At 52.4% G+C, this 18839-nt stretch overlaps 1 protein-coding gene across 2 annotated transcripts; it reads left to right on the top strand.

Annotated features, from left to right (window-relative positions):
• Nucleotides 1-2813: 2813 nt before the first annotated feature.
• Nucleotides 2814-18396, top strand: TBC1D21 (TBC1 domain family member 21). 2 transcript variants are annotated; one of them, XM_075535354.1, is made up of 11 exons: nucleotides 2814-2873; nucleotides 11621-11728; nucleotides 11838-11941; nucleotides 12379-12473; nucleotides 12924-13034; nucleotides 13153-13253; nucleotides 14271-14367; nucleotides 14652-14752; nucleotides 15627-15743; nucleotides 17937-18020; nucleotides 18364-18396. In XM_075535354.1, exons 1-11 carry the CDS (start codon nucleotides 2814-2816, stop codon nucleotides 18394-18396), a joined length of 1011 nt encoding a protein of 336 aa, XP_075391469.1. The 2 variants fall into 2 exon arrangements, with proteins under 2 accessions (XP_075391469.1, XP_075391470.1); XM_075535355.1 differs by lacking the exon at nucleotides 11621-11728.
• The last annotated feature ends 443 nt before the right edge of the window (nucleotides 18397-18839 follow it).

Here is an 18839-nt window from a genome sequence, read left to right as displayed (position 1 = left end):
AATAGGGGTGGTGTCCCTTACAAAAGAGGAGACAAGACAGAGGGGAGTCGGCCACACGAAGACAGGGACAATTCTGACTCTGGCCCCCAAATTGTGAGGAAACCGATCAGGTCTTTTTTTTTTTAATCGTTTTATTAGGGGCTCATACACTCTTATCACAAACCATGCATACATCAATTATGTAAAGCACATCTGTACATTCATTGCCCTCATCATTCTCAAAGCATTTGCTCTCCACTTATGCCCCTGGCATCATGTCCTCATTTTTCCCCTCCCTCCCCGCTACCCCCTCCCTCATGTGCCCTTGATAATTTATAAATTATTATTTTGTCATATCTTGCCCTGTCCGACGTCTCCCTTCACCTACTTTTCTGGTGTCCGGCCCCCAGGGAGGAGGTCACATGTAGATCCTTGTAATCGGTTCCCTCTTTCCAACCCACTCTCCCTCTACCCTCCCAGTATCGCCACTCACACCACTGGTCCTGAAGGGATTATCCGCCCTGGATTCCCTGTATTTCCAGCTCCTATCTGTACCAGTGTACATCCTCTGGTCTAGCCAGACTTGCAAGGTAGAATTCGGATCATGATAGTGAGGTGGGGAGGAAGCATTTAGGAACTAGAGGAAAGTTGTATTTTTCATCGTTGCTACATCGCACCTTTACTAGTTCATCCGCTCCCTGAGACCCCTCTGCACTGATCAGGTCTTTTTAAATCACTCCGTTTGTGGCACTGTTTCGGCAGCACCGGAAAATGAACGCAGACCATTTGCCCTAAGGAAAATGAGATGGACACATGTAACCCCCTTTGAAGAACCAGTCGAAGATGGAGAGAGACTCAGACCAAAGAGCCCGCTCGCTGCATGCAACACCCTGCGGTCTGTCTGAATATGAAGCTTCCGTGTGGTCATTAGGTTGTTTTTTAATAGGACCAAGTGATATTGGCTAATTTGGGGAAGGTTTATTCTTGACCATTTGCAAAGGGCCGGGCAGGGGGGGAAGGGTGCAGAGGGGAAAGACAACTCGCTAGCTGAGCCCTGTCTATCAGTCCCCTTCAGAAGCCAAGCTCGGGTCTAGGACTCAGATTTTCCAGTGTCCTGTGTGACCCTTATCTTTTAATGGGGTAGAAAAAGTCTAGGTTAATTTTCAGTTGTCTACATTGTCCACGTTGAGGAAACGAGGCCCAGGTAATCACAAACGGTGAGTAATTCCCACACCAGCCATGTCTCTATTCTGGTTATTTGCTTTGGAAGCTTCTTGAAAACTTCAGAAGGAAGCCACCGGATTAGGGTGCTGGCTGGTCCTGGATGTCCCGCCTTCCCTCGTCAAAATCATCCTGCCTCCCATTCCAGAAAGACCTAAGGACAGCAGATGGAGGGGAGGGGGCTCTTCAGCTCCATCCTAAATTGGTGCTAGGCAGTGGGAGGCAGGCAAGATATGTCATTTCAATTTAAAATGCTTCCTATGGGTTCACCAACTAACTGAACTCACCCACCCCTGCTACCGAGTTGATTCTGACTTATAGCGACCCTATAGGACAGGGTAGAACTTTCCCTGTGGGTTGCTAAGATTGTAGCTCCCTATATTAGTAGAAAGCCTTATCTTTTCCCTTTGGGGTGGTGAGTGGTTTCAAACTGCTGACCTTGATGTTAGCAGCCCAATGCATAACCACTAAGCCATCAGGGCCCCTTAGGCTAGAATAGTCGCTGTAAACAAGACAATGAATTGTGTCCACCAAAGACTTCCATATGGACACTGACTCATTATGTTAATTAGGACATGGAAGCCAGGGGTTGACTGTATTCTGATTTCATGGTTGGGGGATCTGTGACTCAGAAGGGGGTAACATCCAAATTTGAGGCCAGAGTCCCAGTTCCATCTCCAAGCTCCCAACTCCAATTTGGTTTGTCTAATTACTATCATTTCCTAATGGCTAAGGCCGCTGTAGAGCCAGATGGCTCTCACGGCCAGGACCTGAGTGGAAATGCAAGAGATGCTTAAGGCTGAGAATTGGTGATGGTTGGAGTCAAGAGGAGCCGGTTCTTCATCTGTCCAGCACATGTTGAACGCCTACTGAGTGCCAGGCTTGGACAGAGAGGGGGAAGCAGGGACGAACCAGACATTGACTCAGACCTAAAGCAACACGGGGTAGACTGAACCCGTACAGAAATCTCTGCGATACACCCATCGAGGGCCGGGAGATGAACTCTAAGACAGGGCTGGGCTGCTCAGTCTTCCATTCAATGAAGTCAGTCCGCCAGTCACTTGGGCACAGTCTCAATGCCTCTGGAGACAATGCTAAATAAAGCTCATGTCTACCCCCACGAAGCTCCCCATTGAATACTTAAACTGAGTAACTGAAGGGGCTTCTAAAAAGACAGTAACCCCAGCTCAGGCATACTGACTCAGGAGCTCAGAAAGTGTTGTCCAGGAGACCCAGAGCTCAGATTCTCGGCATTCTCCAGAAAGGAGAGGGGGTCAGAGAATCAGGAGTTCACAGCCCACCCAGGCCCTACTGATGTCCACGTTGGCTGAGCCCAGCCTCTGTTCCACACCCTGTCTGTACACAGCTCTCCCGGGTGCCGGTGGAGAACACCTGTGCTCCCGCATTCTCACGGGGGTAGTGTTCCAAGGTCATTGTGATGGAGGCTTCCAGGGCTTTTGTGACTGCTGGCTGGCTCAGTCCAGGTGCGGACGCGAGCCAGTCACTCCTGGGAATGCAACTCCTCACTAATTAACTCTGCTGATTACGTGTCCTGATTAGGACTCCGAGCGAGCGCTGGTCAGAGTCTAGGTTGAAGACAGCGAGCCGGGACCATGACCACCCTGTCTCCGGAGAACAGCCTCTCAGCCATGCGGTCAGCCTCCTTCATCCTGGTGCGTGCTCTTCATCAGTTCTCAGTCTCTCTCCCCGGGTGCCCAGGGGCTTCCACATCGGGCCACGAATCACCAGGTCGGCAGTTCAAAAACACCAGCCATCCTGTGGGGGAAAGACGAGGCTTTCTACTCGGATAAAGGAAACCCACAGAGCCAGTTCTGGTCTGTCCCATCCCGTGTTTTTGCCAACAATTTTGGTACGCTGCCACCAGGTGGCAGTGGTGCTTTGGTTGGGCTAGGTGGTTCCAGCCCCAGGATGCTCTGAGCTTCCTTAGCCGTTGGTCACAGTCATAAAAATTTTCCACACAGTATCTTTCACAAAATTGTAATAACTAATCATACCGACCTTAACCAATCTCAAGTCTCATTAATCATAGCGATGAAGAGAGTGATACATAAAAAGCAGACACGAAAATAGACACCTCTCTCGGCCAAGTTCGGACGGTTAGGATTTCTCGCAGTCTCACCAGGCCTTGATTTTCATTTTCTTTATATTGTCTTCATTTCTCAGAACTTAGGGAGCAACAAGCTCTCTCGCAGCACGCTTTGTGTGCGGACTGTCCTCAACGCGCGGTTTGTAGTGATTTGTTCTCATCTCAACCCGGGGGGACAGAAGCTGCTGAAGTTGAGGCAGAGACTCAGCAAGGCCCTCCAGGAAGGGCCCGCGCTGGGATTTGAAGGCAGGAAGGTGGGCTGCAGAATCCATCCACTAAACCAGCAGTTCTTCCAATGTCGTGCCCGATCGGCAGTAGATACATTCCCTGGGGACGTGTAAGATATGCAGATTCTTGTCCCAACCTCCCACCTCCCCCAGACCTTCCTGAACCAGGAACCCTAGGGGAGGAGGGACCTGGGACCCCATGTGTTAACCAGTCCAACAGGGGACTCTGGTATGCAGAGAGCCTTGAGAACCAGTTTAAACCAGAACTTCAAATCCCCAATCCTCCTCCCCCTCATTCTGGTTCAACTCCAGCTAGACAAAGACGGGGGTGGTGGTTGTTAGAACGTAGACTTGGATTCAGATTCGGATTCATTACCTCTGGTTTGGAAAAGCAAATTCTCCGCAGAGCGACCCGGCTTAGCGCCCTGCTGGAAACTTTTCTCTCCTTCAATACACTCTGCTGTGTTGGTGATGTGCCCTCCACACCTGGGTGGATAATATTCCCAGGTTATCTTCTCCAGGACGGCACATGAGCCGTGCTTTCCCAATGTAAGAGGACAGGCCTTCAGAAAGTGTGTGTGTGGTGCGGGGGGGAGGCCGAGGGACTCCATTACCTTTTCATTCAATTTCTCCACAGACTTTTTCAAGCCCCCTCCTATATCTGCTCTCCTGGGGCCACCGTCCCCACCCTTTGAGTAAGGCGCTATGACACAGTGAACCACGGTCACGTGGGAGAAAGCGCCTGCCCCTCAGCTGGACAGGAGCGGAAAAGAGGTGAAGGACCTGAAGGGAAGTCAGTGACCCTTCCTGGGATTGACTGCAGGCTCTGTTAAGTCTGGGTATTTAGAGTAACTGGGCATCAAAAGCCCTCAGAGAATCGTTCCCTTCCACTCTAGTGCCTTTTCCACCTTCCTGAACAGACGGGAGTAGCCCCTGCACCCAGGGATGCCTCAGGGGGGAAGTGGGGTGGCGAGAGCTATGCCTGCGGCCAAGGCCTCTGGCAGTAGGAAGCTGTTAGAGGTCCTGATGGGAGGAGGCTCACTGCTGGTCACTTTCTCAGGGGAATCATCGCCAAGGTCAGGTTTGCTGGAGGAAGCTTCACCATGCACCATGTGAAGGTGGGAGGGAAGTTCCTATGGCAGAGCTGACATTCTGTAGGCCCCAGAGGGCCTAGTCCCTCTCCTCTGTCACCATTCCATTGGAGCCAGAGGGTGGGCTTAAGGATCGATGGGGCAAGGAATGGGTGGGACGAGGAGGATGAAGACAGATTTGAAAGATCACGCAGTGGACAGCCGTCATCATTTTGAAGGCCCTCAGATACTGGTTCCCTGACTCAGACTCAGGCGTGGGGTGTGGAGGTCCTGAGGGAAGGGGGCGTGGCTCCCGCGGGCACGATCTCCCTCTGGCTCTCTGCAGGTCAGCATGCTCCTTGGGCTTGTCCTTAACTGGCCCGTAAGGGGCCTTCTCGGGCATTCTTGTGGGTGGCCTGCCATCTGCTCTTAGGCTTACAGGGGTGCAGGGAAGTGCTGGACATAGAGGGACAGAACTTCTTGGGAGGAGGAGGCAGACTTTTTGTAAACCAATTCAGCCGTGGAAAACGAGGCAGATGGCCACGGTGGCAGGTGGAGGTTTAGAAAGGCAAGTTCTCGGCACTCAGCAGATCCTTGTCGTCTCTGCCTGATTGTGCTGGAGCTGTGCTTTCTATGATGGGAGCCCGTGCACGCCCTCGGAGCCTAATCGCACCAGCCTTTCGTGTCTCACCTTTCGTTTGACGTAATTCTGTTCTCTACTTATTTTTTTAAACGAATAGGCTTTGCTATTTTTAACTTTCCATCACACACACACACACACACACACGTTGAAGGGCCCGATAGAGAGATGTTATTATTCACTAAACTCATCATTCCCTTGCAGGGTCTAGTCTTCGTGTGGTTCAGGTCTACATGCTTGAATACACACATGGTGTCATATATCCCTCCTCCCAGGGTCCCGGTCTCCTGATTTGCATAATGACATCATAGCCAGGCCTATTTCCTAGGTCAGGCTCCTGAGCGGCTCAGTGGTTAAGTGCTGAGTTCCTGACCGATAGGGAGGTGTTGGAACGGACTCAGAGTGGGAAAGGGCCGGAGGACCTGCTACCCTGAGATGGCGCTGCAGGAAACCCTGTGGGGCCATTCTGTGCTGTTTCATAAGGAAGTCACTGTGAGCCAGATCAGACTCAGTCGCACGCAGCGAGCTCCTAGTGGTCGTGCGGCTCAAAGGGTTTAATGCGAGCATGTTTCAGACTGTGTGAGGCGCCCACAAAGACGATGCTCTCAGAACAGCGCTTATGTCTCGCCTCATCCCTGCTTCAGCGCCAACAATTAATGGATGTACTTGTTTCATGATCATTTGCTCGGAGCTTTGTGCTTTATGCTTATAATTCCTTGATTTCTTGCTGTTTTGTACATTATTTGCTTTCGGGGTTGGGTGTGTGGGAGAGGGAAAATAGCCGGTTCTTACAAGTTTTTAGTTCTTCCAGAATAAAGTCAATTTCTCTGGACTCAGCCCCTGTATCTAATGAAGACATTGGATGTGTGGTTCAAAACGTTTCCCAAAACAAATCCCTCCCGACCCTCCAGGCCCAGATGGCTTTACTGGTGAGTTTTAACAAACATTAAAGCCACTTCGACACAGCTCTTCCAGACAATTAAAATAACGGACGATGTCCCTTACCCAGTCGACGAAACCAACAGGACCCTGACATCAAAACAAAAGTCGTGACAAGAACAGAAAGGGACACACAAACCTCTCTCGTGCACAGAGATGGAAAAATTCTGCGCAAAAATGATCCAGTGGAATCCTACAAGACACGAAAAGGGTGATCTGTGATTGCCAAGGAGGGCCGTCCCGATCGATTACCCCAGGGCTGCACGTTTGCTTTGACAAGGCTGTCATGTTCACCAGCTGGGAGAGAGCGCCTGTCTGATCGTTCCCGGAGATGCAGGACATCCTTGGGCAAGCTCCAGCTTGCATTTCTGCTACAGACTCTCAGCAGATGAGGAATAGAAAGGCAGGCTACACCTGACCAACGACATCGGTGGAGAACGGAGAGTTCAGACCATCGCAGATGGTGAACGGATGCGTGAGTGCTTAGAACCGAGACCAGAACCAATGCGGGGGTCAGCTGTCACCGCTTTAGTGAACAGCGGCAGGGTGGGAGGGAGGCTTATTCACAACCTATGATGGGCAGATGACACAACCCTGCTTGCTGAGAGCAAGGGGGGACTTGAAGCCCTTGCTGGTGAAGGTTAAGGACGGCAGCCTTTAGGGTGGGTTCCAGCTCAGTGTAAAAACCCAAACACCAGGCTTACTGCCGTGGAATGGGAGAACCTGATAGCCAACCCACATCAACTCTATAAAATGGTCCCAGTGATGACTCTTTACAGGAGCAGAAAGCCTCCTCTTCCTCTCTCAGAGCGGCTGGTGGTTTTGAACTGCTAGCCTTGTGGTTGGCAGCCCAACTCGTAACCCACACCACCACCCAGGTTCCTGAAGTCAATGTAAAGAAAATAGAAATCATCATAACTGAGCCAAAAGAGAACATCATAAGGTGGGGGGGCGGGGATGGAAGTTGTCCAGGAGCTCATTTTGCCGGATCCACAGTCCATGCAGATGGAAGCAGCAGTCGAGAAACAAAGCAATGCATCACATTGGCTAAATCTGCTGCACAGACCTCTTTAAAGGGTTAAAGAGCAAGGAGGTCACTTGGAGGTCTCAGGTATGCCTGACCGAAGCCATGATGGCTTTCCATGCCCTCCAATGCCTGTGGGATCATACATCAGGAAGGCAGCTCAAGAACTGAATCGTGGTGAAGACTGCCAGAAATCTTGGAAGAAGTACAACCAGAATGCTCCTTAGAGGTGAGGAGGGTGGCACTTCCTCTCACGTACGTTGAACGTGTCATCAGGAGAGACCTGTCCTTGGCAAAGGACCTCATACTTGGTGAGGCACAAGGTCAATGAGAGGGAGGACGACCATCAAGGGGATGGACTGACAGGGTGGCTGCCACAGGGGCTCGGGCGTAACCGCCAGTGTGCAGACGGCGCAGGACTGGGCAGGGTTCCCTCTGTTCTGCATGATGTCGCCATGAGCTGGGACGGACTCATGTGCACCCAACAACACCACGTTCAACGAGGTGCCGTAGGTTCTCACCAGGACCCCGAGACAAAAAAAAGAACCAAAAGGCATTCACCCTGCAAAGGAACAAATGAAGAGACCTGTGTTCACAAATAACATGATCATCATCTATGCATCGATTGACAACCCCTTTTCAATAAAGGACAACATGGTAAATATTTTCAACCTTTCGTGCCATCTGGTCTCTGCCACAACTAGTCAATTCTGTCATTGGAGCATGAACACGGCCTTAGACAATACCTAGACGAATGGGGGGTGGCTGTGCTCCGATAAAGTTTTATTGAGAAAGCCAGTCAAGGCCAGATTTGGCCAGGGCTGAAATTTGCCGATCCCTGGTCATTGTAGGAAATTCCGTGGAATCTGCCACGCACACACTGACAATGCTACTAAGTAACAAATGAGTTTAGCATCATTTCAGGAGAGAAGATCAATATATAAAAAATCAACTGCATTGTTTATATATGAGCAATAAACATTTGGAAATCAAAATAAACTTGAAAAGCAATCCCATCAACAATGGTATCAAAACCCTGAAATACTTCGGAATAAACTTAACAAAAGATAGGACTTCTCCACGGAACACTACAAGCTATTTCTGAGAGGCATTTTTCACTATCTAAATAGAGGGCTGGAAGACTTCAAAAGGTGAAGGTATTCGAAAGGTGAAGGTATTCGTTTGCTCCCCAAACATCTATGCAATAGCAAGGTCATGGCTGGTTTTTGTTAAAGAAATTGAAAAATTGGGCAAATTCATATGGAAATATGTTCCTGGAGTGAATGCGTTTCCTCTTTGAAGTCAGGGTTCCAGGGACACAATGCCATGCTGACTAGTCCCCTCTTCTCCGGGATGCTGAGGGCTACAGGGTCTGCTCACACCGGGATGGGGAGACAGACATGCTGGTGGGAGGGCAGAAGCCTGCCTCTGATTGGTTCAGATGAAAGTGTCTGTGCTGCTGAAGCAGGCAGAGGGCAGACCCTGCTTCCCAAGGTTAGGCCAAGGTCAAGTATGTTCCTATTTTCTTGGTTCAGATATTCTATTTCAATTCAGAACGTAACCCCACTTATTTTCTTTAATGTCATCAGGGAAAAAGAAAAAAAAAACACCTACAAAATGCAGTTAGTCCTGAAGTACTTTCGTGAATGCAGTCTTTGTGGAATGAGCAGACAGGTTGGAGGTAGATGCCATTTAAAAGGGCAGATAATGCTGAGAGTCTTCTCTTGTCTACCTGACTGTGAGTGCTTAAAAGCCAGGCCCTGCTGGCTAGTCAGGCAACAAAGACACCCTGAGACTGGCCTAGGACTCAAAGATCCTCATGGCTCTGTTTGCCTGCTTGTGGTCAACGCTTGTTTCCCGTGGTGCCCCTGAAATCCAAGTTCATGTCAAACAGCCGTATGTGACTCCCTGGAGTGTGCATTCCAAAGGCAAAAGCTATATGTTGTCTGTGTATTCAGATTTCACACGGGACGCTACAGTCTGTTTGCACTGCTGCGGTCTCCTCGCTGGTGACCTTCAACTGTCGTGTCATATGTCTTAGTAGCATGACAGCTGCCATGGACAACACAGAGATAATGGCGTGGCTGTATCCCATGGCAATTCCTGAATGCATGAGGGTCGCTGTGCTCCGATAAAGTTTTATTGAGAAAGCCAGGTGAGAGGCCAGATTTGGCCAGGGGGATATAGTTTGCAGATCTTTAGTCAAGGTAGAAAATTCCACAGAAGCTATATCACACACACACACACGCGCGCGCGCGCGTGCACACACACACACACACACAATGCTACTTGAATTTTCTTCTGACTTGGAGTAAATTGGCTTAGACACTCCAGAATATAACACCTGCATTTCAGATAGCAAAATGATGGAGCACGTGTGAACTATTAAAGAAGGTATTTCTCAACTCATCCCCACCAATCACATAGTTAGTGTAAATCACACACACACACACACACACACACACACACACACACACACACACACGCCTGTGTTTAGCCCAGAGAGCTCTTTTCTCTGCTCCTACCTGCCTACTCACAGGACCTGGGGACCAGCATCAGCAGCCATCTCCGCAGGGGAGCTAGTTGGGAATGCATCCTCCTGGGCCCCACCCCAAACCCCACTGCATCACAGTCTGCCTTTTCACAAGCTCCTCAGACGATTCATATGCAAATGAGAGCTGGAGCCATGAGAGGGCATATGCAGGTGTGGATGAATGGGCAGCTGGGAAGATGCAAGAGAGCAGGTCCAGTCACCTGCCCAGGTCTCTGCATCAGCACCGGATGTCTGCACGGAGGCATTTCAAGAAATCTGTAGGAAGAAGAAGGCAAGTAAGAAAGGAATAGCCCCACCCCAATCCAATAGAAACCTGACTCTGTTTTATGAGCACTTTGAACCACTTCTCCTACACACACACACACACACACACACACACACACACACACGTCATCTCAACCGGAAACCACTCTGACTGCTGAGCTGTTTTGTCCTTCCAGGAAGGTAAACTCGAGTTGTGAATGTGGTTCTTCAAAACGTTTACTAAGTTTTCATTCTCAGAGCCTGTGCCCACACGACTATTGGAGGCAATTCTGACTAATCATGAACCCCATAGAACAGAGTAGAACTGAGCCTGTGGGTTTCCAAACCTTTTTGTCCCTAATTATCTTTATTTTTAAAGCAGTTTCATTGATATATAATTCATGTATAACACACTCCAGTGGTTTAAATGTATTTAAGAGTTGTCGAATCATCCCCACAATCCATTTTAGAACATGTTCTTCATTCTTGTACCTGTTACTAGCTCCCCATCCCCCTCTAAGCCCTCCTGCCATAACCCTGATGCACACATGTGCTTACTGCCACCAAGTCAGTTCCTATAGTGACCCGCTAGGACAGGGTGGAACTCTACCTGTGGGTTTCCGAGACTGTAACTCTCTAGGGGAGTAGAAAGCCTCGTCTTTCTCCCACCAGGCACCCAATAGTTTCACACTGCTGACCTTGCAATTAGCAGCCCAAAGTGTAACCGCTACTCCACCTGGGCTCTGCCACAAGCATGAGGACCTATCAGTCAACTGTCACCCGATCCTGACCTTCATATAAAGAAAATCGTACAAAGATCCCAACAATGACAACAAACTAATATAGGAAAACCTCAATCCAAGAGAAAGCCGGAGAGAATAAACACTTAATGATTGCAGGGACAGATGGTCACATCTGTCTCCCTTCAGCGGCTGGTAGGTTTGAACCACTGACTCAATGAGTCACCCACTTTGCCAGCAGGGCTCCTCACTATCAGAGCAGCATGCAGTGCTATAGATTTGCTTAAATGCAAGAGAAAGGACAGATAATTACTTATAATCCTATCACCCAAAGATGAGAGGAGGGCTGGTTGGCTTATTTGCTTTTTTCAATCTTTCATCCTAATGCAATTTTAGGAGTGATTAATGGGATATGCATGAAGATATATGGCTTACTTTTTTACAAGGTAAACATGTGAATGTAAATGGATCTACTCCCTAGCAAAAACAGGCATTTAATACGCGAGTTTGGGGGGAGGGGGATTTGTTAACATTTGTATTTTTCCAGCTTATTGTGCGCTCCCTGTAAGCGTCATCGTGCATGCTTGCACTATTCCATGGAGTGTGCAAACCCTACTTGACTGGACTATGCTTCTGTCGCAGGGCGTGTGGAGCATCTGCCTGGTTCCTCGTGGTGAGGAACACTAACATGCAATCAAGATCACTCTGCACGCAGCAGGTTTTCTGTTTGCCGGCTTTTCTGTCACCTCCTCCGGGATTGAGTTCCAGAAGTCAGAGGCTGTGGCCCGCGATCCAAACAACCAAACCATTTAGAAACCACCCTAGAAAGCCAAGCCCACAGTTCCCAACAGGGAGCTGACATGGTGGTCCTTGCAGGTAAAGAAAAAGCCCCCCATTGACAAGACGGAATGGGGTGGCTTCTTTGACGAGGACGGGCACTTGGCCAAGTCACGGGACTTCATCTGTGTTAACATCCTGGAAAGAGTAAGGACCCCAAGTTGCCCTTGGCCTGCCCTGCACCTGGGGGAGAGGGGCCAGGGGACAGGTGGGGCATTGGGAGGGGTCTCATAGGACTCCCAACTTGGCACACCAGGGCCTGCACCCTTCAGTGAGAACAGAAGCATGGAAGTTCCTCACAGGCTACTACTCGTGGCAGAGCTCCCTGGACGAGCGCCTCACGGTGGACAGCACAAGGAGGTAGACATTCCAGATCTCTGGCACGGGAGGGTGGGTGCTGATGAAGTAGGCAGGGGTGCTGCGCCCAGCCTGCTGGGTTCGGTCTTCTTGTTCTGGAAGAACTTATGTTCCCTCTTTCCACCTCCAACAACCTCCCTCATCCGTCTAGCAAAACCCCACCCAGTCAGACAGTGCCCCTCCTCCAGGTAGCCCTCAGGGAAGAGAGTGCCCAGGCAGAGCCCACATCCCAGGTGGGCATTACTATATTGCAGACAGCCATGAGAGAGTGGCCACAGTGACGTGGCCCAGACATGGGAAAGTGACTCTGAAGGAGGCACGCCCTAGGCAAAGGGACCTGCCTGTGGCCCCTGGGTCCTGGCCGCTGCCTCTACCTGGAGCCATGCCCCAAGAATCCAAAAGGGGAGGCCACCTTGCTCAGCTTTAGTCCTGTCCTCCAGGAAGAACTTCCAGGTCTTATGTGGCATGTACGAGAAGATCCAGCCCCTGCTGGAGAACCTGCACCGGAACTTCATAGAGACTCGGAATAACATTGGTGAGGGGGCGGGGTGGGAAAGGTGATTCCCAAGTTCCTGGAAACTGCCTTGATATGTGTGCCACCACATATGCCAGCTAGATCATGCTCCCTTTGCCCACCTGTCTCCGTTGGGGGGGCCACATGCCCAACACTATTTCCTGGGGTGCCAGCTGGTCCTGCTGGGTCGCTTTTGCCATTTAGCCTTGAACTAGATTGGGTTTTATGGAACAGAGAGGTAGAGGTGGATGTTTTGGGCAGAAAGCAGGGCCTGGCCAAGATGTGGAGGCAGGCAGAGCCCAGAGAGTGGTGATCTGTTGAGCCTAGGTGGGGCTGACGCCCCTTCTGCAGCATTCCAGAGGGTGGGTGTTCTGGGGCCTCTCTCCGTGGGGTGTGGGAAAGAAACTCATTGCTGGGCTCTCTGCCGGAGGTGACGTAGTGCCTCCTACTGATCCCTTGCCCCCGACCTAGCGTGTGACATCCAGAAACTATATGACAAAGACGCCCTGGGCAACGTCCTCATCGACAAGAAAAAGCTGGAGAAAATTCTCCTCCTGAGTTACGTCTGCAACACCCAGGCAGGTGAGCTGCAGGTGGGACTTCCCCTCGGCCCCCACCTTGCCTAGACCTTGCTTCCCCAAGCCCAGCCCGGCTCCACTGTGCCACCGACGCCCACTCAGCAGCTCCCTCTACACCCCAGAGTACCAGCCAGGCTTCCACGAGATGGTGATGCTCTTCCAGCTGATGGTGGAGCAGGACCATGAGAGCTTCTGGTTGTTCCAGTTCTTCCTGCAGAAAACGGTGAGGCTGGAGCCCGAGCTCAGGGACCCTTGAGTCTCCAAAAAGCCCCTTTGAGGGGCAGCAGACAGCAGCAGCCCCAGCCGTTCCCCATCATAGAGGATCCTGAGGGGGGTGTCCTGAGGGGCATGGGGTCGGTGTGGGCGTTGAGAGGGCAGTCCAGAGATGCTTAGGTCCAGCTCTCATTCAACCTTGAAGGGCCTGGCTGCCCAGCCCCTTTCCTGACATTCGCTGCCCCAAGCCCAGCTCTCCTCCTGCAGATCCCCGGGGACCCACGGCCTCCAGAATTGAACCCACTTACCTTAGCCGGACATTCAAAGCCTCACCTTCAGCCTGGCCTTGCCCTTCTCCTCCCTTCCTCATCATGCACAACGTCTGCCCAGTGTGTGGGGTTTGGAGGAGAACCCTCCCTGGGAAGCCTTTCCTCCTGATCCCTAAGAGGCTACCCAGAACCTTCCCTCATCCCTTTGTCCAGCCCGGTGGCCAGTGTGCATTGCTAGTTCTTGTCCTGATGTGCTCTTGACCAACGATGTGCTTGTGTGTGCCAGGGTGGGGGAGGAGAGGCTAGCTGAGCTGTGTTGTGAATCATACTTGAGATGCACCATACACACACACACATGCAAATGGACACACGTGTACCTACAGATCACAGACACTGCATCCAGGCACACACAGACACAGACATGCATGCAGACCACACTGACACAGACACATATGCAGACCACACAAACACATGCATGCACCCACAGATGCCCAGGCTCAAGAAGAGTCAGGGGCCTACCTGGAGCCAGACACTCCAACCCTCTGCCTACCATCATGGAGTCAGGGCGGAGGAGAACTGCTCCCTGAGTGTCCACCTTGAGGAGCAGCCCGTCCAGTCCTTCTCCCAACGGGAGGGGCTGGTGGGTGTGAAACGCCGCCCTCGCAGCCACCCGCTGGGGGGCTGACTGAGGGACTTGGATGGCCTTCTGGCGCCTTCAAGCCGATGCTGCCTCGGTTTCCCTCCCTCCCTCCGTGCAGGAGCACAGCTGTGTCATCAACATCGGCGTGGCCAAGAACCTGGACATGCTCAACAACATCATCACCATCATGGACCCCTTGTTTGCGGAGCACCTGAGTGAGTGGACCCTCCCTCCTGCCAGTGCCCCTTTCTGCACTCATGAGGGGGTCCTGGGCCCAACCAATAGCAGGAAGGGATGGGCAACGACTGGGGGAGGGGGCAAGTGAAGATCTACCCCAAGCAGCCTCCAGGGGCAGCGGGCCAGACGCAGCTGTGGGCTCGGTGCTTGCCCAGTGTCTCCCAGGCACTGTGAATGGGCCCCCGCCGCGCATGCGCACTGGGGTGTGTGTGCATGCGGCACCGCGCTTGCGTTGGCTGAGACCCCCCTGGTCTCCCCACAGAAGGGAAGGGCGCGGGGACCGTGCAGGCCCTGCTCCCCTGGTTCTGCTTCTGCTTCCAGCGCGCCTTCAAGTCCTTCGATGACGTCTGGAGGCTCTGGGAGGTGAGGCGCGTCCAGCTGGGGACAGTGGCGCAGACGCCAAGCCCGCCGGCCCCGCCCCCACGCCCCACTTTATTTATGGCTTTGGTTGGGTTTAGTAGCTTGGGGATTGATAGTGCCATGAGGCCCAGCTCTTCTGCAAGGCAGTCTTGGCAGAAGGGCTCACCTGGCCTGGGCAGTGGAAGCCTGGACGTGAACTTCAGCTGTCCTGCCCAAGGACGCCCTCTGCTCTCCTTGCTCAGATGCCACCTGGGTGCTGGCTCCTCACAGCCTTCTCACCTGGAAAAGGCAGGGCCTCCAAGGACAGGCCTCCCCTACAGTCTTAATTGCTGTCTCCAGGGCAAGGGGAGCGGAACCTCCCCAGGGGCACCCTCCCATTCCTGCCCTACCACCATCCACCATCCGTAGGACCCTGCCCAACTCTTCAGCCTGGCATGCAGTGCCCTGAGCCAGCCTGGCCACCTCATCACTCCCTCTTCCCCTGCTGTCTCCATGGCCAAGTGCAGGACCACCACCCTCACCCCCCACCCCCGCCTTTGGGGATGCTGCTGGATTGAGTCCCCCCATGTGCTGCCTCAATGCTTCTCAAATGCTACAAACCTTTATCCTATCTTGCTCTTACTCTCGTTCTTTCTCCGCCTCTTTCCTTCTCTATGGTCCCCTCTTCCACCTCCAAGGTGTCCCTGAAGCCTGTATCTCTGAACACCGCCCCCCCCACACACACACACTCACTAGTTAACACACACGGCCTACAAACCAAGAACACTTACCTGAGTGAATGAGTGAGTGAGTTCACACTGAGTTAGGCTGCCCTGGGAGTTCCTGAGCAACCTGCAGCCCCAGGCCACAGGACCAGGCTGATGGGTGCTGCCCACAGGTGCTGCTGACGGGGAAGCCCTGCAGGAACTTCCAGGTGCTGGTGGCCTACAGCATGCTACAGATGGTGCGTGAGCAGGTGCTGCAGGAGAACATGACCGGGGATGACACCCTCCTGGTGAGCACCCTCCATCCAAGGCTGGCCCATCAGCACCAGGAGGTCCACAGCACCACCCACCACCCCATCACTGGCTGATGACCAGGGCTCAGGACAGCTGGGCTTCCAAGCCAGTGATGAGAGCTCATGTTTACTGAGCACCTACTATGCCCAGCCCTGCTAAGCCAGAGACAGAGGGATGATGGTTATCAACCTCGTAGCCGTCATTGTACTAGGCCAGGTGGACTAGAGAAACAAATCCAGTGACACTCAGATGTGTGAGGATGAGTTTCATGTCAAGGAGTAATTCTAGATCAAGAAAACATCCCATCCCAGTTCAACTCAAGTCCATAAAGCCCGATACTTCAGACTCACACAACCACATGAGCTGATGCAGAATGCAGGAAGATCACAGGCTGGGCGGTGCAGTTGCATAGATGCATGGTCAGTGGAAGCATGGGGGGGGCGCTTCTGCAGCTCTCTGGGTGTCCAGCCAGCAGGAAGGTGAAGGCAGGGAGATGGGGTGGAGGGTGTTCCCTGGGCCTTCCTTATGAGAAGGCCACGCCCCTAGGGAGGCACCATCAGGCTGTGACCTGATTGACAGGTGGAATTCCATCCCTCCCCTTTCATCTAGCTTCAGGTTGACATGAAACGGAGGCCGTGAGCAGATCTGAACCACCAGGTTCGGCTGCAACCAGTCAACTCCTTGACCTAAAACATCCTCCTTTGACCAAAAACACTTAAAAAAGTGACTGACCTCTTTGTTTTGAAAAGTTTCTTTTTAATAGTTTCTTAGAAAGTTAAGCACAGACTTACCAGGAACTGAACACAAAACAAACTCTTCACTGCCACTGAGGTAATCCCAACTCATTGACCTTAGAGGACCTTGGAAACCTTTGGTTTCCAAGAGTGTAAATCTTCATGGAAGCAGAAAGCCTTGAACTGCTGGCCCAGCATTTAGCAACCCAGTGCATAATCCATGGGGACTTTCTAGAATGGCCTTGTTGTTAGGGGCCACTGAGGGGTTCCGGCCCATAGCGACCCCGTGTACAACAGAAGGAAGCCCCATCCGGTCCATCTCATCTACGGCCTTCCTCTTTGTCACTTCCCCTCCACTTTACCACGCACGATGTCCTTCTCCAGGGACTGGTCTCTCCTGACAGGTGAGAGCAAGTCTCGCCATCCTTGCCGCTCAGGGGCATTCTGGATGCACGTCTTCCAAGACCATTCTTCTTCCAAGAATGACCTTAAAAAAATAGAAATCATTTGACAAAAACATGGACCTATTCCTAGCAATGTTTTTCATTTCTGACCCAGAGGGTAAACAGCCCCAAATGCTCCCCTGACAAATGGGTGAGTAAAAGTGGAATCACGCCACAATGCACTGGCTCAGCACACCAACGAGTGATGCAGTCCCACAACCCACAGGGCGGAGGCACCGTCAGCTCCGCCAGGGACAGCCACATACAGAGGTCACACACCTCCACAGCAGATAAAGCCATAGAGACAGGCAGCAGATTCGTGGTGCCAGGAACTGTCGGGCAGGGGAACAGGGGGCTGAGTCAGGAATGGATAAGGGGGTCTCCTTTGGGGGTGCTGACATCTCCCAGCAATGTAGGTGGATGCCGCAGAGCTGTACATTTTAAAATGGTTCATTTTTATGTGAGTTTCTCCTCCATTTAAAAATCATCTAAGGCAGTAGGTACCCTGTGCATAAAACACAAGCGTGATCTCTTCCCCGGAAGCCCCGGAGACACTGGGTGGAAACCCCAGGGCTCCCGGGATGAAAACCGCCTTCACCATCTCCTCCCCCCAGAGGTAGAATCCTGATGGTGAGTTTCAGGCACTCCTAAGGGCCCTGGGGGCACTGTGGGTAAGTGTTGAACTGCTACCTCCCAGGTCGGCGGTTCAGCACTACCAGCTATTCGGCGGGAGAAAGAGGAGGCTGTCTGCTCCTGTGAAGATTTACAGTCTTTAAGGCCCTGTGAAGCTTTGCTCTGAGTCGGAATCGACTCTATGGCAATGGTCGGGCTGGGTTTGGATGCCAGGCTGGTGGTGGGGACATTAGGAGGTTCCTAGTCACCACCCGGAACAGGAACCATCATCTTCTCAGTGCTACGAGCATCTGCATGTGCCTGAGTGCACAGGGAGACCTGCTCTCACAAGCACATGTGCACACATGAACACACACACACACCCTTTCTCCCTGAATAGGCCTGCAACAACCTCATTGACCTGGACGCTGACGAGCTCATCTCTGCAGCCTGCATGGTGTACGCTGAGCTCATGCAACGTGAGGTAAGTAGCCCAGGTTATGCCTCCTTCCTCCAGGAAGCCTTCCCGGGTCTCCCCAAGCCCAGCCAAAGCCAGGCATGCTCCGCTTCAAAGACACGGTTTGCTGCACCCTCTCTGCCTCTAACCCACCAGAGGCTTTGCAGCCTGGTCTCCAACAGAGAGCATCTCTCCTCTCCCTGAGCACACTGCATCCTCAGGAGGGGACCTCTGCCCCTTCCCCATCGCCCTACAGCAGAGCAGGGCAAAGGGTGGGCACCCAGGGACTGGGGAGGATGTCCCTGAAGGAGGAGAAGAGCAGACCAGTATCTGTGCTCCTCACACCTGCTGGAACCCTCTCCTCCCCCAGGTCCCTCAGCCACTAAAGGACTTCCTTCTCTGAGGACCCCAGCACCCACTGCGGAAAGCCGCCCCCGGGAACAGGATGACCATGGCTCTTCAGCTGCGAGGGCCAGGCCAAGCCCACGGGGCACCGGGCTGTGGGAGTAGGTAATACAGCTGATGCAGAAACAGCCCTTGTGGTCAGTTGTAGGGTTGGGTGTCTGTCTCCTTTGACTGTGGGGAGTGCCGGGGCCGAGGACAGATGGCACAGCTAGAAGAGAGGCTTGATGGGTGAGAAGAGGGATTATGAGGGCTACAAGAGGGTGCATGCTGGGAAGGGACTGGGTGGCCCGCCACCACCAGAGCAAAGAACCCCACAGGAGCTGCTTCCCCAAATGGAAGAGTGACTCATGGCTCTGGAGGGTCACGACAGCCGTGTGCTCTGTGCTCTGTCTGCTCTAGGGGAGAGTCCCCCCTTGTCTTTTCCAGCATCTGGGTGTTCCT

The sequence above is a fragment of the Tenrec ecaudatus genome, chromosome 17 (assembly GCF_050624435.1).
Source record: "Tenrec ecaudatus isolate mTenEca1 chromosome 17, mTenEca1.hap1, whole genome shotgun sequence".
In the NCBI taxonomy this organism is placed as follows: domain Eukaryota; kingdom Metazoa; phylum Chordata; class Mammalia; order Afrosoricida; family Tenrecidae; genus Tenrec; species Tenrec ecaudatus.
The sequence above is the reverse complement of the archived record's forward strand: the minus strand, read 5'-3'. Positions and strand labels throughout refer to the sequence as shown.

Excerpts from the sequence above, each read along its gene's own strand:
- TBC1D21 (XM_075535354.1), top strand. The coding sequence starts at position 2,814 with ATGACCACCCTGTCTCCGGAGAACAGCCTCTCAGCCATGCGGTCAGCC. Across the intron at positions 11,942-12,378 it reads ACGGTGGACAGCACAAGGAG|GAAGAACTTCCAGGTCTTAT; the intron begins GTAGACATTCCA and ends CCTGTCCTCCAG. Across the intron at positions 12,474-12,923 it reads AGAGACTCGGAATAACATTG|CGTGTGACATCCAGAAACTA; the intron begins GTGAGGGGGCGG and ends CCCCCGACCTAG.